The 21,029-nt window shown below is 35.1% G+C and overlaps 5 protein-coding genes across 5 annotated transcripts; 1 reads left to right on the forward strand and 4 right to left on the reverse strand.

The window, feature by feature from the left end:
- Nucleotides 1-1,863: 1,863 nt before the first annotated feature.
- On the reverse strand, nt 1,864-4,652 carry LOC120282471 (MLO-like protein 3). Its single transcript, XM_039289295.1, has 15 exons — nt 4,432-4,652; nt 4,298-4,355; nt 4,049-4,212; nt 3,864-3,980; nt 3,708-3,768; nt 3,535-3,623; nt 3,385-3,459; nt 3,205-3,293; nt 3,049-3,098; nt 2,911-2,951; nt 2,635-2,808; nt 2,510-2,545; nt 2,352-2,419; nt 2,210-2,270; nt 1,864-2,089 (listed from the first exon to the last, which is right to left on the reverse strand). The coding sequence occupies exons 1-15, from the start codon at nt 4,546-4,548 to the stop codon at nt 1,955-1,957; spliced, it is 1,335 nt and encodes a 444-aa protein (XP_039145229.1). The 5' UTR covers nt 4,549-4,652; the 3' UTR covers nt 1,864-1,954.
- A 919-nt stretch (nt 4,653-5,571) lies between these two features.
- LOC120282936 (probable serine/threonine-protein kinase PBL7) lies at nt 5,572-8,709 on the reverse strand. The gene is made up of 6 exons (XM_039289767.1): nt 8,636-8,709; nt 7,033-7,097; nt 6,757-6,944; nt 6,471-6,660; nt 5,998-6,389; nt 5,572-5,922 (listed from the first exon to the last, which is right to left on the reverse strand). Exons 1-6 carry the CDS (start codon nt 8,707-8,709, stop codon nt 5,572-5,574), a joined length of 1,260 nt encoding a protein of 419 aa, XP_039145701.1.
- On the forward strand, nt 8,640-11,488 carry LOC120282472 (protein disulfide isomerase-like 5-1). The gene is made up of 4 exons (XM_039289296.1): nt 8,640-8,848; nt 10,424-10,482; nt 10,621-10,796; nt 11,162-11,488. The coding sequence occupies exons 1-4, from the start codon at nt 8,708-8,710 to the stop codon at nt 11,251-11,253; spliced, it is 468 nt and encodes a 155-aa protein (XP_039145230.1). The 5' UTR covers nt 8,640-8,707; the 3' UTR covers nt 11,254-11,488.
- Nucleotides 11,489-11,883: 395 nt separating this feature from the next.
- LOC120282004 (elongation factor 1-alpha) lies at nt 11,884-15,502 on the reverse strand. The gene is made up of 3 exons (XM_039288711.1): nt 15,384-15,502; nt 13,625-14,099; nt 11,884-13,144 (listed from the first exon to the last, which is right to left on the reverse strand). The coding sequence occupies exons 2-3, from the start codon at nt 14,084-14,086 to the stop codon at nt 12,263-12,265; spliced, it is 1,344 nt and encodes a 447-aa protein (XP_039144645.1). The 5' UTR covers nt 14,087-14,099; nt 15,384-15,502; the 3' UTR covers nt 11,884-12,262.
- Nucleotides 15,503-16,136: 634 nt separating this feature from the next.
- On the reverse strand, nt 16,137-20,646 carry LOC120282488. Its single transcript, XM_039289312.1, has 3 exons — nt 19,932-20,646; nt 17,483-18,267; nt 16,137-16,534 (listed from the first exon to the last, which is right to left on the reverse strand). The coding sequence occupies exons 1-3, from the start codon at nt 20,628-20,630 to the stop codon at nt 16,378-16,380; spliced, it is 1,641 nt and encodes a 546-aa protein (XP_039145246.1). The 5' UTR covers nt 20,631-20,646; the 3' UTR covers nt 16,137-16,377.
- Between the last annotated feature and the right edge of the window lie 383 nt (nt 20,647-21,029).

The following is a 21,029-nucleotide window of genomic DNA, read 5'->3' on the forward strand; positions in this document are numbered from 1 at the left end:
AAAGAAAGAAGAGTGAGAATGAGAATGAGAAATGGTGATGGAGAGGTATAGATAGGGTTGAGATGGTGGAAAGAAGAAGGAATAAGAGAGGAAGTGGTTTGACGTTGTTGGATTACAAGAAGCATGAGAGGCGTGAAACGGTGCATGTTTTCAAGGAAAGATGGTGCTTTTGAAGGTAAGAACCAAAGTTTGGTTGTTAGAATTACCTGTCTTTTTTCCTTCGTTTTAATGAAGCACTATAATTAGGAATGCTTTTATATTGGGTTAGTTTAATGTTTGATAAAATAAAAGATGAAAAGTGTAGCTAAATTGTACTTCACATTTATATTCGCCCCTAATTTGAGATTTTTAATGAATTTATTTATCCTTAGTATCCGAAAAAAATTAATATTTGATAAATTTATTTATTTTGTTTTTTTTTTTATAAATATGTGTTTGTTTTTTATTCTTTACTGTTTAATTTAATGCGTGTTTATCTCGTTTTGAGTGTCATTTAGTGGGTTTATTTATTTGAAAATTGATTGACAATACGTAAAATCAATTCATTTCTTCACTTTTTAGAATATTTTCTGAATGAATTAATTGAAAATATATTTAAAAATGATTAATATTATGTCAGAAAAAGTATAATATAATCAAAGTACTTTCTAAAGTCATGGAGTTTTTCTCATTGGAAATACAAGCTGTCTAAGATTAGATAATGTGCCACTCCTTATGAGTATAATGGAAATGTCTGAAAGAAATTTTTATCTATATAATTTATATAGAATATTTTGTATATCTTGCCAAAAATTATTTTGAGACAGCAGGATCAAAATAAATATAAAAATGTTGGTACCGAAAAAGAAATAGTAACATGACCATATATCATGCACTCAAGAGAGTTGTTGATGGGTGGATGGCCTTTGAGTAGTTTTGATTTAATTTCCTTTGTATGCAAGATGATTAGTTTACCAACTCTCACTGAACGTTTCTGATTTTGGTCTGGTTTTCTTTTCCTCTCATTCTTGTAAATAGAAGTTATATTTTATTTATACAACTCAACAAATTGCTTTTTTATTTTATATTTTTATACAGTTTTATTTATTTTATATATATGTCAATAGTGGTTCGAGGTAATCAAAAATTTTAGGTCAGTTTTTAAAACCATGAGTGGTTCAAATCGAAATCTTGTATATCTAAGGGACTATTGAGGTAATTTATCTTTTATAGAACTTTTCGATTATTTGGCTCGATCGTTTAGAGCACTTTTATTACTAGGAAATAGATGAAGGTAGCCGATATATATATATATATATATAAACGATCGATTGCAGTATGTTATTTTTCAAAGAGTTAGATCATCATCTATCGGGGATGATTTAACGGCTATTATTTGTTTAGAAAAATTATGCAAAGTAACTAGTATCTACCTATTTGTTCAAAGACACTTTTTATCTTGTCTAAAATTATATATATGAATTGGTACTATCCATTGGATGCAATCAATGATCAATCTAGTTTCATCTCTGGGATTTTGAGATATCTCTAAAAAGGACTTAAAAAGTGCAAAAGTCAAGAAACTATTACTAAATTATAAAAATAAAATAAAATAAACTACCGGTTATATAACAGTAGTGAAATAAATAAATAAATAAGGAAAAATATACAGTAATAGCGACTAAAGATTATGCCACGTAGTCCACCGGAAGTGACAATTGGCATAACATTATTGGACAGGGGAATTATAGACACTAAAATAACAAAAACCAAGTTTAGATTGTCCGTTCTAGGTGTCACTTGACTTAAGTAGACAAGTAAATACTAGACCCTTTGCCGGGTCAAGGTATTGAGCCATTTAATTGTGAGTATGAAGTCCTTGAGTTCAGTTTATATATATAAATATATATATTTCTATAAATTTGGCCAAAATTTAACATGGTTCTTATGTACAAAAAGTGGTAAATATTTCCTTTTATTGAGTGGGTGATACATTTGTTACAGCCTCAACTTGTTGCTCCTTCCTCTTAGTTCTGACATCTTCATGCCATTTCCTTATTATTTTTCCAACACTCTCTTCAAACATATGCCCTTTGAACTTTGATCCCATCTGTCAATATATATATATATATAAATAAATCTTAATTATTAATGAATTAATTTATTGACAGTATTTAACATGGTTAAAAAAAATGTAACATAATTAAAAAATTGGTTTAATTGTTATTACCTGTGTTACAAGTGCATACATAGGAAGAGTGCTATAAGTGCAAACAAATTGAACAATAATCCTGAAAAATATTTCAAAAAAAGGAGTCATTAATATTAAAATTAAGGAAATATTCGGTAAAAAAAATTTACAATTCACTTACGCTATAACAACTCTTGCAATGGTGATCTCAAAGTTTTCATGGTAACAAGATCTCAATCCAAATTCCCACTGAAATTGTTAATAAAAAAAAAAATCAAGCTAAGTAATAACCAAGACTCTGATTTTTAAAGAATTAATGAGTTTCAGAAATCTAATTACCCAAATCCAAATGAAAAAGCTGAGTTCAAATGAATTCTGCAGAAATAGAAGTACAAGAAGTGATTAGTAAAATTTGTTCTCTTATGTTGCATTAAATAAACATATATAAAATGATCATAATTTACCTGAAAAAGAACTAAATGAAGTAGAAATAAGATCAATTTTGGATTACTAAACCAGAAATGATCATCATTTGGTTGCACTACAAGAGCTCCTGTTATCACTCTATTCTGTTCATGGAGTCTTATTGCCATTTTTGCAACAATTATTTGAAGCTTTGTTCCAATAGCCAACACTAACTGCATATTAACATCCAATTCTTCAGATATACATATATATATATATATATATATATATATATTTCTAAAAAAAAAAGGAAGGTTATGTTAAACATTTCTTACAGCCAGTGGGATGAAGGACAACCAGAAATATGAATACCATCCTAAAAAATTTCAGCCATTTGATAGAAATTATAAGAATTTTGTATGAAACATGGAGATATATATATATGTAACTTATGAATATATTAAGTTACTTACCATGAATGTCAATGAGCATGAAAACAACAACAAGAAACCACATTGATGGCCTGACACAGAGTGGATGGAGAACAGCAGTTATTTACAGTTATAAACTTATATATATATATATATATATATATATATATAAACACTGGTTTGTATGAAGATGAAAACCTGATTCTGAAAACAACTTTGAAATCATCCTCTAAAGAGTACTTGATATATTTCTGAAAATTGAATGTCTTGTATTTTGAGAAATGAGCCTGCCAAGTAAGTAATAATGCGTAAGTTATCGGTTTTCATTCTTAAATAGAGAGAAGAAGAAGAAGAACTAAAAAAAAAAAAAAATCTTACTGCAATGAATCCATGACGCAAAGTGAAGTAATCGACTTTTGTAATTGAGTTATAGAATTGCCTGAAAAAACACATCTGATAATTCGACAAACATGAGATACAGGTATGAACAAAAATCATTAATCATAAGTGAATTGAAGGCACACTTACTGTCCATATATACAGTGGCGACGTTGTCCCAATGTTTATATGTCTTCTTGCAAATGATGTTTCTCTGATGAATCTAAACCTTTTTGAATCTGCAAAACATGAAGATTAAAATCCCTTTTCCTTCTCATATAAACTGAATTCAATTGTGAACATTTGAGAATCAATCAACAAACCATTGGCCACTTGGTACTGAACAGTCTGTGTCTCCTTCTCCCAAGCCTTCCATTTTCTCATCTAAATAAATTACATAAATCCAAACAAAACAATAATAAAAAAATAATGAAATTTTTTTTTATGATTTTGCATCAAAATCAAGTCTTTGTGCATACTTTGGCTCTTCCAAGAGCCATTGTGGCCACAGCACACATAACATGAACAACAGCAAGGATGAAGATGAATATATGGAGCTGATGAAGCCCACTCTCACTCACCATTGAAACCTTTCCCTGAGAAAGGACTTGTTATAGATATTAATAATAAAACATATAAAACTACAAATAAAATAAGCTCATACTTTAGCAGCACAGTGATTGGGAACACCATCAGAACTAAGAGAACTCTGCTGATGCAGGTGACAAGGAAGCATAGTGTTCTCTAATCTAATAGGCACACAAATGCTAGAAATGGTATTCTGAGTGACTCCCAATAGAATAGATATGAATCCCAGAACCATCAGCTCTGCACAAGAAGCAATTTTTATTTAGTATTATGTGTACACACATATAACTGAAACATTGATTGAAGCACAGAGAGATTCACTAACCTTCTCTAAGCTTTTCAATGGCAGTATTCATGGCTTTTTTTTGCCTTTTATTGGACCACTGTGAACCATGAACAACATCAAGTAATTGTAATCAATTTGGAATAGAAATATAAATCACAGTTGAGTTGTTTTACTTTACTGATGAAGTTGATAAAGAACTCCAGAAAGAGAGAGAGGTAGATGAACAAGAAGAAAACTCCTGCAAAGGCCCATGTTGGTGTGTTCTCAAGGGTGTGTGCTTTTCCTGCCATTGATCTTTGAAGAAGAGGAGTGAGAATGGAGTTGATAGTTAGAAAAAAGAATGAATAAAGAGTATAAATTATAGCATTAGATGATGAAATGGTCTTCAGACTAGACTCTGGGGGAGGTCTTTACTGATGATGCTAGTCATGGACTAAATAGAACTTTTACTTTGAATTTTTATTGCAGAAAAAAGACATGTATCTAACTAGAATTAAAAGCTGACAATGGTTGGTTGTCTGTTTTATCATACAGATTCTTATTTTGATTATGAGTTTTTGGAAAGATTAACCATGGCCTTTGATTTTTCAACAATGCACAACTTGAATTTTTTCCTTTAAGTAATTAACATTAAAAAAAATTTGATGCCTGGTGTTTGTTTACTGGCCAGTCAACCTAGACCAGATGTCATGTTATGCCATTTAGACTTTGACCAAGTCACTTTACTTAAGAATTTAATGATATCACTAGTGATATCATTAGTAATAGTATATGGATGATTTAGCTACAAATTGGTATACTTTAATCTGAAAGCAGAGCTTATTTTATGGTTTGATTTGATGATCATCAATAGTTATTCTTGACACTTTCAATCAGACTAGTAGTCTTTGATTGTTATGAGTTAATTCAAGTCATGATTACAAGTCATGATTGGTTTTTGTGGTGAAGACTTTGAACACTGAATCAAAACATTTAAGGGGAAGATTTCACTTAGACTGAGTATTATGTTCCAGTCTAAGTAAAATGGAACCTTCTCAGCTAAATATGATTTGAATTACTGAATTATATGTTGTATCAAACTCAGTAAAATTAAATCCATGATACTTAATAAAATGGGCTTAATTAATAGCACTGGGATAATGTATATAAACTCACTCCAAATGCTTACTATTTAAATCACAGGGCAGTAAAGAAAGAATACAATTATACAAATACATTTCTTCAGAAATAAATCAATTGCACATATCTTCTTTTTATTTTCTTTTCCTTTTGTTTTTTTCCTTTACATGTTCTTCATGTTTCAAAACAAATCTTTAATCACTTTCTTCTTGATATGATGCATTGCTACTCCTAGAACTTGAACTGTTATGATGAATGTCGCTTGCATCATCAGACGAGTGTGAGGGCGAGCGCGAGCAATGGCTCCGCCTACTCTCATCCATCACGACCACCGCCGGAGGAGCAGGACTCCCCACTGGTTCGGTCGAAAGGAAGCTCAATGCCATCACAACATCAGCTATCAAAGGCCGTACCGTGGCCTCTTCTTGTAGGCACATTGCGGCCACGGCCACCGCCTGATTCAATGCCTTCTGAGGGAAATTCTGGTGAAGCCGAGGATCAACAAGCTCCCGAAATCTTTTCTGATCCTTAAACATCGGTTGTGCCTGCAGGGTCGATCGATACTTATCTATGTTACGATACAACTATATAATACAAACATTTGAAGTTAATTTTGTTACCCAAGCGATGAGATTTTGCTCATTTATTGGCTTGGTAGTGTCGATGACTCGTCGGCCACTGATCATCTCAAGCAGAACAACTCCGAAACTATAAACATCAGACTTGAGTGTAAGCTGACCAGTTCTCGCATACTCTGGAGCACAATAACCATAAGTGCCCATCACTCTTGAAGATACATGAATCTTATCACCAATAGGACCAAGTTTAGCAAGACCGAAATCAGAAAGTTTTGGATTGAAGTCTTGATCAAGTAAAATGTTCGATGATTTGAGGTCTCGATATATAACCGGTGGGTTTGCCTTTTCATGCAAATACTCCAGTCCCTTTGCTGCGCCGAATGCTATTTTCATTCTTGTGTACCAGCTCAATGGTTGTCTATCCGGCGAGATATCTGAAGATATATCTCACATTGATTAATTTAGTAAATATGGATATGAATATAAATACAGAACGATAAATTGTTAATTTTTACTTAATAAATGATCTTCGAGCGAGCCCAAAGTCATGTACTCATAAACTAAAAGCCTCTGATCTCCGTCGGCACAATATCCAATTAGATTTACAAGATTTGGATGATGAAGAAGGCTGAGCATTAGAACTTCTACAAGGAATTCTTTGTTCCCTTGCAAACCATTCCTGTCCAATTGTTTTACTGCCACAAACTATAAATGAACACAAGAAAATTTTGAAACATGATCAGAAAAAAAAAAAGACATATGTGAATACTGTACTGAATTATGAGGATGAAATTCATATACCTGGTTACTTTTCTCAAGAAATCCTTTGTAAACTCTGCCAAATCCTCCTTCACCCAACAAGAATTCCGATCGGAAATTCTTCGTTGCCGCAGCGAGATCCCGGAAAGTGAATGTCTGTGCTGCAATGTTGTTTCCATTCCCTGGTTCTACATTATTCATTGCTAATTGACCTTTCTGCTGCCCATTTTCTGTGTCATTTATCATTGAGAAGATTAACATAAACTGTAATTAAAGATCAATTTTCTTTCAGTAAAGTAGACAAACCATAAAACTCACCAGGTGATTTACCGGTGACCGCACGAGCGGCCACAGAAGTTGATTCCTTCTTGAAAGCACTCCTCCTAAATGAGAAACAACCAAAGCAACTCATCTTTCAATCAAATATATATGTGTGTGTATATATATATATTGAGATCACAAGAAGAAGAAGAACAAGTAATCTTTTTTCTCTTCTTAATTTCCTCAAAACCTGATCTTCTTCTGATTAGAATGAGTGCAGGCCCCAAGACATCAAAAGGTCCACCTTGGGGCCTGAACTCTCAGAAGAAATCAAGATTAAGAAAAACAAATGCTAGAATGAAATACATGAAAGTAGTAGTAGTAATAATAAGTATTAATAATTGGTTGAAGAAGAAGGAAGGAGATCAAAAAGGGAAAAAGAAAAAGAGAGAAGGCTTTGTCTGTGTGTGTATTCACAGACGAGCCTCTCTTAGGTTTGATTTGGGGTGGGAAAGAGAATGGAGAGAATAGAGAGAAAGAAAGGTGGTATTGGTGGAGAGTGATGCATGGGATTTGAGAGGGTATATTTAGAGACATGCATGCATGGCCAGACGTGAATCCATTTTCCCCGGAAACTTAGCTGGAATCAGTTCTTACTTCAGGGCCCTTTCTTAATATATATATATATATATATATATATGCATTTCCCGCCTTAATTATATATAATTGATATATTATTTGTTTTCAATAAATCATCAAATTCTTTTTTTTTTTTAATTAACAATGTTTTCAGTCCATGCCTCTTAGTTAATTTTTGTTCATATTTAAAAAAATAATAATAAATAACTCACTTTAGATATATTAGGATGACAATATAAGTTCTACGGGGATAAAATTTAGATTTTTTTTTTTTAATAAAGCTCCCCCACAAAAAGGTGTTAAGGGGTAGAAAAGTAAAGTGGGTGATTTAATGATTCTCTATATATTTATTAACTCAGTTAAACATCACATGGAGCAATTAGAGTTCTATCATGTGCACGCTCAAAATATATTTCAGAAAAAAAAATTAAATTAATAAATCCTCTCCTGTCGTGCAATATTAGAGGGGATAAAAATGGTATCCTCCCATATGAGAGCCATAAATAGTAAAATAAACAATAATGTTTATATATATGTATATATAGTATTGTTGATCTAGAAATTTGACCTTATGTCTAATTATTCACCATTTTTATAACAAAATTATTATTCCACTACACCAAGTATTAGTTGTGGATATAAAAAAAAGATTATTATCACCACCATACCATCATTCATGTAGAATTGAAAATTATATGGAAGTTGAAAATTAATAATTTCTTTGAAAAATGTAGAATACTAACTGTTTTAGAAATTAAATTGATAAAGTGAAAACAAAGAGAATTTAAATCGAGTATTAAGTTATTAACTATTGAGAGAAGGAGTTTATTAATGTTTATTGCATTTATCGATAAAAAGAAAATAAATAAAAATTTCAGGGGGTGTTGTATGAAAAACACCGCCAGATCAACAGAAAAACACGATCTCGATGTATGTGAATCGATCTCAACCGTTCCTTATATTCGAGATGGAGATCAATGGTTTACATTTTCGACGCCCGAATCCGATAGTAGATATAAACCCGAATCCAAATAAAGCCTTCGGCTCCGCAGCTTCGTCTCCCGATCTCATCGAGCGCCGGCGAAGCTCCGCCATGGATCTGATCCTTCGTCGCCGTCGCAGTTGCAGCAGTAGAAGCTTAGTGTCCATCCTTCTCCTCTTCTTCTTGGTAGCCTCCATCCTTGAATCAAGTGCTGAAGTGCTTACCCTAACGGCAGAGTCCTTCAATGACAAGGTGAATGAGAAGCTCTGATTCCGTTTCAGTTTCTTCCGATTGATGTTTTGGATTGTGGTTTTTCTTTTCAATTATTTGATGGTGGTTTTTTATTGGTATGATGCTATTAGGATTGTTGTGATTGTGGATAGGGTTAGGGTTTGCAGGGCTGGGGTGACAGTGAGATTCAATGGTGGTAATGGAGATTTGTAAATTAGGAAAAAGAAAAATGAATATAGAATCAAAGACTTGAACGAAAGGAGACATTTTTGGGATTGAGGGAGAATTTGATAGGTGAACGAACATCTAGACCTTCAATTTTGTATATTCTTTCTTTCGTGACAAATTTAAGTTCCTGCATACTTTTCACTCTGTAAAGACCTATCTAAGATTCTAATGATGGGTTCACTATATATATAGATTTGTATATACCTTGGTTGCTTCAACTTAGGATTTATAATAATTCCTTAGAGGATTCAAATGAAATTTGAATTATGTAGCACGGGTTCTTTTTCATCAAATCATAAGAAACTATTTCAAGATAAAGTTTTTATTTATGGATTCACATGATTTGATTGGTTTTTTGTTGTTACTGTAAACATCATACCAGCTGCAAAACTAAATATTTTCTAAAAGAATTATGGGATAGTAGTTTTAAGAATAGTAATCTTGTGCTAGTTAAATAAACTAGTATCAGTGTGTGTCTATGGTATGGATATCACAATCCATTGTCTCATGTTTCATAAATTGGTGCTCAATCTTTATGGAATTCAAAGTTCTGTTCCATATATTTACCTCCGACGAGAATTGGTGAAGAAGATAGAGTCATTGCCCTCGTTATCTTACAATTCTAACCAACTGATAATCAGGAACTTTATTGAGACATATCATTTCCTCCTTCTAAACTTTATCTTTTTCAATTGCGTTATAAATCATTTGTTTTATATTTACCATTCCTTTATGAATTCATTTCATGTCATGCCTTCTCAAAAAGAATCTCCTCATAATTTTAACTTTCTACACTACCAATGATAAGAAACTTCATTTGGGCATGTAATTACTAATTTCCTCCTCCTAAGTTTACGTTTTTACAATGATGTTATATATCATTTGTTATATATTTTGCTATTCGTTTATAAATTCATTTCGCGATGTGTATCTCAAGAAGAATCTGCTCATTATCTTAACTTTCTAACTGCGCAATGATTAGGAACTTTAACCAGACATGGTGTCTTGCCCCTTCTAGAGTCTACATTTTCTGGATGATGTTATAAATCATGTGTTTTGTACCTTTATGAATTCATTTTATGCTGTCTTCTCCAGATGATTGTTGCCTATGACTGAAATTACCTAAGCATCGGACAGTGACTCCTATAATCTTTGATTTATGTCACAAACTAGTCTTTAAACTATGTAAGGCCTTTTCAAGAGTTGTAACAAAATATTTACACTATGGGTTTTGTGAGCATTTGACTATGTTGCAGGCATGCATCTTCTTTTGTCACCATGGGAAGTCACGCACGTTCAATTTTTATCGACTGGCTTAACGTCATTTTAATCATCTGGCTTAAGCTCTTATTTCTTTGAATTGATTAGGTGAAGGAGAAAGACACCATCTGGTTTGTAAAGTTCTGTGTTCCATGGTGTAAATATTGGTGAGTATTTTGCGAGTTGTGGACTCTGGGATTGTTGTTTATTCAGGAGTGTGTATACTTGAGAACATGGCCTTTAAATCTAACATTCATTTCTCATGCTGTTGTTAATAACCATATGTTTTTTTGTTTTACCCACAGTAAGAACTTGGGAACTCTTTGGGAAGACTTGGGAAATGCTGTGGAAGGTGAAGATGAAATAGAGATAGGAGAAGTTGATTGTAGTACTAGCAGAACAGTGTGCTCCAAAGTTGACATTCATGCATACCCAACATTTAAGATATTTTATGATGGAGAGGAAGTTGCCAAATATACAGGTAACCATACAGGCCTGATTAGCACATTATTAACGTCGTCCTGTTTTATTTAGTTTTTCCCCCTCTGTTACGAAGTTGTTTCATATTTATTCCTTTTGTAATTAATCAAGTTTGCACATTAAGCAACTATGAGTTGGACGGATACATGAAAACAATAAATAAACTCTTTATGGTTGACAACACTCAAATTTAGGATCCATGATTAGCTCATGCGGAACATTCAATCACGGTTCCCCAAACATTAAGGGAAATTATGGGCATTATTATCATATATGTTTGTCATGCATATGTTTTTCATGTGAAATGATAAGTAATTTACAATGTTTTTCGAGTTTTCACTCTGATGACTTGTGAACATCTTGCAGGTCCAAAAGATGTTGAATCACTGAAAGCATTTGTGCTGGCTGAGGCAGAGAAAGCAGCACAAAAGAAACTAGAAGATGATAGTGAGTTGTAGTACAAGCAGAGAAAACGCACAACGGGCTCCGGTTTTTTTAATTTACTTTCAGATTTGTTCTAAAAAAAAATTATATTCTAGTCCAGAAAGATCATCTCCTCCAAATTATGTTCAGGAAGATTTTTATTTGTACCATTTTAACAGTTTTTGATAGCCAAAAACTCTTCTGTTTTTGAATGTGCTGTAACAATCGCCTCCAATTATATTCAGGAATATTTTTAAACCGTCCTTAATACCTCTTTTTCTTTTTAATGCGCTGTAATCCTGGTACGTACTGCCAAAACAAGCCTTTAAAGCACTCCTTGGAGAGTAAACAACCGCGGAAGCATGTGGCAAAAAACTAGCTCTATGGAACTACGCACCCCATGTTACAAAACTCATGTCTATAAAATTTAATTACTTAAACAAAACCTTCACTGATTAATTTTTAAAATTTAATATTAATAAGTATTTCAACCAATTCCTAACATTTTTTTTTAAAATACTATCGATTTTCCAAAAAAAAAAAAAATTCCTTCAAACCAACATCCAACCTGAAACACCATCTCTTTAGCTGATCACAAATATCTGCAACTCCAATAAAAAAATCTACACCAAACCACTTGCCACCTGACATAGAACAACTCCAGATAAATAGTATCAGCGTCCAATTCCATATTGAACAAACTGGATTCAACCCAAAGATAAGAAAATCCATTCATAGTTTATAAATAATGACCAAACAAGGTACCGAGGCGCAACAGAAGTAAAACCCTCTGCAGCTCAAGTAGACTCAACCAGACAACCTGCGACAGAAAATAGAGTTTTAAGAAACACATAAGAGAGAAAAACGAGGACCAATTGACAAGCTCCGCCACCGTCTATCTAGCACCCAGTTTTGCAACCAGATACCAGTCATCAATGGAGTTGACAAAACCCTAACAAATAAAGCATTGCAAACCAAAGTGCTTTCAACTACTAAATTTTGATCGCCTTTTTTAGCTAAAAAGGCTGCAAAAGTGCTGTTCCGTCATTTCTTCTTTGCTGCAGATTTGGTAACTTTGGCTCCAGAAGGATCCTTCTTCTCAACATTCTTGATGACACCCACAGCAACAGTCTGGCGCATATCCCTCACAGCAAAACGACCAAGAGGTGGGTACTCAGAGAAAGTCTCCACCACCATGGGCTTGGTCGGAACCATCTTCACAAGACCAGCATCTCCATTCTTCAAAAATTTGGGCTCCTTCTCAAGTTCTTTACCAGACCGCCTGTCAATCTTGGTGAGGATTTCAGCAAACTTGACAGCAATGTGGGAAGTGTGGCAGTCAAGAACTGGTGCATATCCATTGCCGATCTGGCCAGGATGGTTCATGATGATAACCTGAGAAGTGAAGTTGGCAGCCTCCTTGGCCGGATCATCCTTGGAGTTTGATGCCACGAAGCCACGCTTGAGATCCTTGACAGCAACATTCTTCACATTGAAACCAACATTGTCACCGGGGAGGGCTTCCACGAGAGACTCATGATGCATTTCAACAGACTTGACTTCAGTTGTCAGGCCAGTGGGACCAAAGGTCACAACCATACCAGGCTTGAGGAGACCAGTTTCAACACGGCCCACCGGCACAGTACCGATACCACCAATCTTGTATACATCCTGAAGCGGGAGGCGGAGAGGCTTGTCTGAAGGCCTCTTGGGCTCCTGAATCATATCCAAAGCCTCAAGAAGGGTAGGACCCTTGTACCAATCCAGGTTGGTAGATCGCTCGATCATGTTGTCACCCTCAAAACCAGAAATGGGGACGAATGCAATCTTCTCTGGGTTGTAACCCACCTTCTTCAGATAAGAAGAGACTTCCTTAACAATTTCATCATACCTGGCTTTAGAGTATTTAGGAGTGGTGGCATCCATCTAAACACAGCAAAGTTTACCAAATTAGCTGTTAGTGCATTACATCATAAGTGAAAAGTTCACATCAGTATAAGGAAATCATTGAAACCAAGAAATCCAACACGCATCTTGCATATATCAAAGACATGAAACAATGAAAAACTTGGGTATAGACATTGCACGTGAACAAAATACCAGCAACAGGATATATCAATTTCCTAGCATTTATGAGTGCAGAAAATGTGAAAATGGCCAACATGAGATATGCCCTAAACAAAAAGAGCAGGAGCAATGTATAAAATTTCATGGGAAAAATCCAAAAATATAGTGTGAACTAAAAAAAAAATAAAGTTTAAATGCATCTGAAAACCTACGATAGAGATTGCACAAAAAGACCAAGTAATATAACGTTCACCAATAATCAAAATTCAAACAACTTGTAACAAAAAAGAAAACAAAAAACATAATAACCAATAAATAGATAGTGGTATCCATGGTTACCTTGTTGCAACAACAAATCATCTGCTTGACCCCAAGGGTGAACGCAAGCAAGGCATGCTCCCGAGTCTGACCATCCTTTGAAATACCAGCTTCAAAACCACCAGTAGTTGAATCAATGATAAGGACAGCACAGTCAGCTTGAGAAGTTCCAGTAATCATGTTCTTGATGAAATCACGATGACCAGGAGCATCAATAACAGTGCAGTAGTACTTTGTGGTCTCAAATTTCCACAAAGCAATATCAATGGTGATACCACGTTCACGCTCTGCCTTCAGCTTGTCAAGAACCCAAGCATACTTGAAAGACCTCTTGTTCATCTCAGCTGCTTCCTTCTCAAACCTTTCTATCACACGCTTATCGATACCACCCAACTTATAGATGAGATGACCAGTGGTAGTTGACTTGCCAGAGTCGACATGGCCAATGACCACAATGTTGATGTGAACCTTCTCTTTGCCCATGATGCCGGAGTGACTAAAATATAGTAATGAAGCACCATAAGGCAAGAAAATGTGAGAAATACTAAGACAAATATATGGAAAAACGAAGCGCCTTAAAGTTTAAGATGCCTGACAACAGTCATCAGAAATAAACTAAAAGACAGATCATTATGGAAAAGGTGCATAATCAGCAATACAACATATTATCATCAAAAATAAATAAAAAAATAATGCCTGCTCCAAAACAAGGTCACAAAAAGGAAATACAAAGGAAGCTTGTGTCTAACAAAACACCTGAACAAGTAGACTCTGACAACAAAGAAGTAGAGAAATATTACCAAAACCCCAACCGAGGATACACAAACAATTTTCTTCACACTTGACTTGAGCAAAGTACATGAAAATATGTATCTGTGTCATTATATCGATAACTTTTAAACAATCAAGCAGTGTAACCATTTCAGACTCTGTGGCACAACAATGACTATCCAAATAATTGGAAAGCCATGACCCACAACAACCTGATGAAACAACTGAAAATACTCAACTTATGCATAGAAAAAACCACTTCAGCCAAAAAGGCAACCAAATTGAGACTCAAGGAGAAGGAAATCAAAACCTATTGGCAAGAAGCTGTCGATCAAATATTCTACAGAAAACCATATCATCACCAACACACAGGTTTCAAGAGAAAATTGAAACTAAGGGAGCTTTATGCAATGAATCCACCAGCAGTCTAGTATAAATGCAAATAAATATCAGTTTCAAATTGGATAAATTTATTAAAAAAAACAAAGAATAGATTGCTACTGCAAGCATGAATCATGATCCACACCTCCAAAGAAAAAATTACATCGAAAAAGGAATGATATTTATACGCATCCAATAGGATTTGAACCTATACCAAAGGTAAAACCTCTGTCCTATCCATTAGACAATGGATGCTTTTCATTCCTTTTTCCCACGACCATAACCATCCTACCACCAAGATCTGAACCAATCCTCCTAGGATAATAGTCAACTTCTTCAGATCTCTACATACAAACTAAAATGGCATGCTTTCACAAGAATATGCTAGCAAAAAATCCACGGATTGCAATCTTAGCGCATGGCTCAATAAAATAGAATTTAAAAAACCAAAACAAGCGATAAAAACAGAATTTTTAATTTATATTTGAATCAAAAGAAAAAAAAAACAGAAAAATCATACAAATAACCATTGATCTACATCAAATACCATCACTGATCGAGCATAGCAACAACATTTTACCCAAAAATCAGAAAAAAAAAATAAGTAGAGAGGGAAGATACTACTCACCTTCGGAAGAAAGGGAGAGCTAGGGCAACGAAGATCACGGCAAGCTCGCGGGTTGGTATCGAGAAACTCTTCTTGGGGGGTTTATATAGGGGCTTTCCCGGTAGTGCCGTCGGCTAGGGTTTTATCTCAGCCGTTGGATTTTCTTATCGAACGGCTGAAGAAGTTGGCCCGCATCGACCCGTTGCTTTCTATGTTTGCGGTTATGATGTTGCCACGTGTAGTTCATCAGGTGCAACGAACATCACGAGCGCTAGAAAACCAAACCCAAAACGTAGTACCGTGATATTTATTTTATTTTATTTTATTTTATTTTATTTAGAAAAATGAAAAATATCTCCATCAAAAATTGTAAAAAAAAATATAAATTAGGATGACTTAATAACCTTTTAAAATTTTATCTAATGACGGATTAATACACAGACAGGCCAACGATATATCATTAAACACAATGTAAACCTTTTAAATAGAATATAAAATGTTAAAAATAATAATTAATATTATTAAAAACACAGATAAGATTGTTCTAATATCCTCCACAAAAAGAGTTGGCAAAATTTATTTTTTGAAAATAATTCATTTATTTTTTACCACATTACTGAACTAATCCAAGATCAGTGGGAAAACATGTGCTAATCTATGATTTAAAGAAAACAAATCATGGAAAAACTTTGCTAGGTCTACCACCAAAAATATATTCCACAATTGAAAAACAATGAGATAATACTTCAATCAATATAATAATGATAAGAGAAATAAATTTGCAAAAAGTCAAGCAGATTGCAAGAGTACCATTATCCTATGCATGTCCTTAGTTCAGCAACAAACCACCGCTGGGACTTTAAACCAAAACCAGATTTGCTTAAACTTTAGAGGGCGTGTCCATTGTTCAGTGGATTGCAGTCTATCATAAGATCCAGAAACAAAGACTTAGATGCACTAAAGCTAGGGAACAAAATGACCAAACTATCAGATATATTCTCAAAATAGATTTTCCTCAAAAATCATCATCTTCCTCATCAGAAAAGTCATCATCTTCATCATCTTCATCTTCGTCGAACCAAATGTTGTCCTCCTCCCACAACGGACAGTTACAAGTCGCCTTCTTCTCCCTCCATTCAGCTCCACAAGTGTAACAAAATTCGTACCCGCATCTGTGCCAAATTAGCAAGAACTTAAAAGAAGTCTGAATAAAATCCAGAAGAGCAATATCTTATGTTCACTCAGGTTGAAAGTATGGTGCCAAGAAACTTGCATAAGCTTTACCTTATTGTATCACAAGAAAGTGGAGATTCACAAGTTCATGTATGAAAGAATCAAAATTATGCAAAATGCATGAGAATTTTACCATTGATAATGCTTCCCTGATAGATATCAGTTAGCTATGGATGAAAAATGTTAGCGGATTTACTGCAATAAAGCTATCATCCTTGTTGCAGGCATATATATCTACATGTATTCTCAAACGAGCAAGCTTCTACAAGACTAGAACAAGTGCTAGATCAAAATCACACTTTTAACCGAAAAACGTGCATATATGAATTAAATTTCCCAAAAAAAAAATTAAAAAATAAATCCTAGCTTTGAAAATTAAAAGGCCTCAACAAAACTTCTCCATTGCCAAGCAATAAAATATTAAAAACAGAACTAATTAAGCTAATTAGTCAATAGAATGAGCAGTTCAATAATTCACTTTTCTACTAGTACTACATTAAAATTCAATGAGAATGAACAGAAAAACACAATAAAGAAAAAAGGTGGTCTTGCAACAAGCTTTATTTATACAAAGCAAATAGAAACAAAGCACAGATTTAGGATATCAGAAGAGGGATGCTTGATACAAAGGATAAGTAGTGGTGCAAATGTAAATGCTAACCTATAAAATCCATAAAAACGTAAGAAAGAAAGGAACATGGCAAAGCCATTCAAGGAGGTTAATCAATTGTTTCAAAATAATTAATATCAATTGCATTCTAGTAGGCTCTGGCCAAATTTCTTGAAACTTAAATGTCACACCAAAATTTGTCACCAAATTTTTTTGAAAAAAGACCTAGAAAGAAACCTTTGGATCAAAGTAAGATTGAAGGAGAAAATTTCTATACCTGCATGTTATATGAAAGCAACCTTCAGCTAGTTCTATCATATTGCCACATTTTATACACGGCCGCCACAGTTTTTCTCTCGCAAGGAATTGTAGTTTTGCATCCTCAGCACGAGGGAATGGGTGCAACCTTTTGTAATCACGGCATGACACTCTGTCATGCCACGGGACTTTGCACTTAATACAGAAATTACGAGTGCATTTAGCACATTTTCTGAGCCCAGATGTATCACCAAACTGTTGCTTCGAGGAGGATTCTTGCTGAGAGCACTTTGCTGCTTCACTTACAGACATTAAAGCAGAGCATTGTGGATATGGGCAATACAATCTTTCTGTTGGAGGAATTGATGCTTCCTTCAAACGGTGTGCCATAATCTCAAGCAGTCGGGGTGATAGGAATTTCCTTGAACCATCCAAATTCAACCCCTTGTTGCAGCCTTCACGAGGGCAACAAGGGAGCATACCATGTAGTAACTTCACTTCCACATGCTGCTTCATACAGGAAAAACAAAAGCGATGCGAGCAGCCATCAACCACAAACATTTGTGAAGAATCTGTATCTTCCAAACAGATGCTGCATGTTTCAGCCGGAACCTTACAGTTATTCTGCTCAACATTTTTTCTGATCTGAGCATCTATTGCATCCCTTACAAGTTGAAACACAAATCTGACATGACATCTTGGCACTAAAAACATTCCGCAACTTTCAACTTTTCTCTGAAGCAATTTAATTTGATCGATCAAATTAGCCACCTTACGTTGCTTCACAGCCCATTTACCTATTACCTGTAATGGAGACCAAAGTAGCCTGATCAGTGAAGAATACCACATTTTCATGATTTACTGCTCTAAATAAGACATATTTTCAAGATACAACGAAATAAAATGGAGTATTACTCTATTTAGCTCTCTAGAAAATATCTAATGATGATATTTTCTATAACCGATACTCAGGCATCATACATATAATTCTTTCCATGGTCAATATAAGTTTTAAAAGCTAATGCACGCCTTATCATGGAAATATAATGCCTCCATACTATGGTAAAAATAAGAAATGTAGAAAAGAGTAAGGCTTCAAGAAGTTGGCAGCAAATAAGCTTTTGCACTAAGAAATTTGAAGTAAAGCACCCCCCACCCCCAACCATTATCCAAATGCCATATGAAAATCTAAATGCATTCTTAAAAAGTGCCCTTTAACCAATGATGTAGACCAAAAAGATGCAAACTTATTTAGTAAGAATAGCATAGTGATGCAATGCATGTTGGTACTTTCACCTGTACAAATTCAGTATGGGACTGGGGCTACGAAGTACATTCCATGTGCTTCCCATGTTAGAAACATTATATAGATTTTTAAAACTCTTAATCTTTTCTCAAAAAGAATGTAATAGAAATCTTTAGTAGGTCACCTAGCAAGCGTGAAGCCAATCAATCAAGAAAATTAATAAATGAAGTTAACAAACAATATTTAACAACCTGAGTCCCATAGGCACAAAACAAAAAAAATATTTAAGAAGAAAGCATCATTCTAAACACGGCTCACTGATATCAAAAAGACTTGCATAATGTGTGATGCCTTTCTCTTATAGGGTGTGTTTGCTGGTCCATAGCCCATCGAACTCCAGAGGTGAGTTGAACAATTAGTTTCAAAAAAAGGCCAGGGCACAAAACAAAAAATCTATAAGAAGAGGGTATCATTCTAAACACAGCTCACTGATATCAAAGAGTCTTGCACAATGTGTGATGCCTTTCTCTTATAGAGTGTTTTGTTTGTCCATAGCCCCATCAAACTCTAGAGGTGAGTTGAACTATTAGTTTCAAAAAAAGGGCAGAATTTATGGAAGTTGTGAGTTCCAATGCTTGTTTGCAACAAAGTCAAACAAGGAAACTGTACAATTTTGAGGGTTTCTTTTGGATGAAGTGACATCTAAGCATGCTTCTTTATATGCATACAGATTACATTCAAAATTGAAAACCCTGAGGTTGGAACTTGTTAGAATTGGACTTATTTCGACTGACATTTAGATGGTGAGGCAAGAAGCCAAAATGGGGAAGTGGCTCAATTCTGAAACTCTCTGTAACTGGAATGTGGGGAATCAAACATGAGAACTAAGGAACTGAGTTTAATAGAGACAGGCACCGAACAAGCCCTAGATTTTTTTTTCTTAGAGAAGATCCTCTTGTGTCCTACTGCTAACAGATACTGCATCAGAAGCAACACTATTTCTATTTGCAAATATTAACTTGTAAAAACAAAAATCATAATTTGCAATATTGGCCATAAGAGTAGTGCTGTTTAGCATTCCTCAGAAGTGATAATTAAACGCGCAAGCTTTTTGATCACCAGCATCCAGAACTCAAAGCAATCGATGTGATATATAATCATTCACAAAAAAGGAAATCAAATGCAACAAATTTGAGAAATACCCACAATACTGACTACTCACATGATTGTGAAGCGCCTTGAAGTCGCAGAACACGTTTACCCTTTTGATCCCCAGTGAAATTACAGCATTCAAGCCCTCAATCAAAGCATTGGCCTCAAGCATCTTATGGCAGATTCCACTGGCCACTGGCTTCTGAATCTTGAGCACGAGTTCATCCCTCTGATCACAGATCGCAATCGCAATTGCAGCATATTGGACCGGCACGCCCTGAACCATGTCCTGGCTCGACATACCCTTGAAGTAAAGCCTGAACGGCACTTCCTCCTCCACCCCAATCGGCCGCTCATACTCATTCCCAATACTATCCCACTCATCATCCGGCATGTCATCAATCTCTTGCGCGACCTGCATGTCGTGCGTGCGGCGGCGGAGGTCTTCCTTGATATGGCGCATCTCAGCATGGCACTGCTCCGTGTCCTTCACCGCCTGCTCGTAGCGATCAAACTCAAGGGTTTGGAGGGCGATGACGCCAGAGATCTCATCATCAGCGGATGCAGGGGTACACTCAAGTTTTTGGTGGGAGGCGGAGGATGAGGGTTGTAGAGCGAGTGAGGCGGCCATGGTTTCTTCAAGCTGGAGACGGAAAGCAAAGTCGAGGTCAGATTCGGCATCCATGGCGGCAACAAGCTCCCGGCGCTGGTGCGAGACGAGGGTTTCGAGGTCCTCGTCGTCGTCGTCGCCCACGCGATGATGATCCATTCGGTTTCGAACGAGAACTCTGGGGCTCAGGGAAAAAATCAGTTTATATATAGATTTTTTTTAATTACACGTTTCAAATTTTGATTGGATGATTGTGTGGGCCCATGGCTGTGATGAGAGACCCGATCTCGAGGCAACGCTAGCTCAATCAGTGTCTTTACACAGATCTCAATGCAAAAGAACGGTTAATGAGAGATGTTGGACTAGAACTGGTAGTCATCTATTTGTTGGGTAGTTTTAAGAAGTCGTTTTGATTTACTCTGATAGGCGTAAATAATAGTAATGTAGCGATTTTACATGTAAAAATCTTTGTTTGGTTTCTTTGTGAAATCGGTTTTCACGTATAAGCAGTTTTTGCTGAGTTTTAGTGTCTTTTCTTTGCGTTTATTTACAACAAAT

The sequence above is a fragment of the Dioscorea cayenensis genome, chromosome 18 (assembly GCF_009730915.1).
Source record: "Dioscorea cayenensis subsp. rotundata cultivar TDr96_F1 chromosome 18, TDr96_F1_v2_PseudoChromosome.rev07_lg8_w22 25.fasta, whole genome shotgun sequence".
NCBI lineage: Eukaryota > Viridiplantae > Streptophyta > Magnoliopsida > Dioscoreales > Dioscoreaceae > Dioscorea > Dioscorea cayenensis.

Bases quoted from the DNA above. Each gene is read 5' to 3' on its own strand.
- LOC120282472 (XM_039289296.1), top strand. From the start codon at position 8,708: ATGGATCTGATCCTTCGTCGCCGTCGCAGTTGCAGCAGTAGAAGCTTA. The intron at 8,849-10,423 runs GTGAATGAGAAG...TGAATTGATTAG, and splicing joins CAGAGTCCTTCAATGACAAG to GTGAAGGAGAAAGACACCAT. The intron at 10,483-10,620 runs GTGAGTATTTTG...TTTTACCCACAG, and splicing joins GTTCCATGGTGTAAATATTG to TAAGAACTTGGGAACTCTTT.
- LOC120282004 (XM_039288711.1), bottom strand. From the start codon at position 14,086: ATGGGCAAAGAGAAGGTTCACATCAACATTGTGGTCATTGGCCATGTC. The intron at 13,145-13,624 runs GTAACCATGGAT...TGCTGTGTTTAG, and splicing joins TGATTTGTTGTTGCAACAAG to ATGGATGCCACCACTCCTAA.
- LOC120282471 (XM_039289295.1), bottom strand. From the start codon at position 4,548: ATGGCAGGAAAAGCACACACCCTTGAGAACACACCAACATGGGCCTTT. The intron at 4,356-4,431 runs GTAAAACAACTC...CATGGTTCACAG, and splicing joins TTATCAACTTCATCAGTAAA to TGGTCCAATAAAAGGCAAAA. The intron at 3,769-3,863 runs GTATGCACAAAG...TAATTTATTTAG, and splicing joins TGGCTCTTGGAAGAGCCAAA to ATGAGAAAATGGAAGGCTTG.
- LOC120282936 (XM_039289767.1), bottom strand. From the start codon at position 8,709: ATGGCGGAGCTTCGCCGGCGCTCGATGAGATCGGGAGACGAAGCTGCG. The intron at 6,945-7,032 runs GTGAGTTTTATG...TAAATGACACAG, and splicing joins GGTCACCGGTAAATCACCTG to AAAATGGGCAGCAGAAAGGT. The intron at 5,923-5,997 runs GTAACAAAATTA...TCGACCCTGCAG, and splicing joins AGCAAAATCTCATCGCTTGG to GCACAACCGATGTTTAAGGA.
- LOC120282488 (XM_039289312.1), bottom strand. From the start codon at position 20,630: ATGGATCATCATCGCGTGGGCGACGACGACGACGAGGACCTCGAAACC. The intron at 18,268-19,931 runs GTGAGTAGTCAG...TCTCCATTACAG, and splicing joins TCAAGGCGCTTCACAATCAT to GTAATAGGTAAATGGGCTGT. The intron at 16,535-17,482 runs GTATAGAAATTT...AATTTGGCACAG, and splicing joins TGCTTTCATATAACATGCAG to ATGCGGGTACGAATTTTGTT.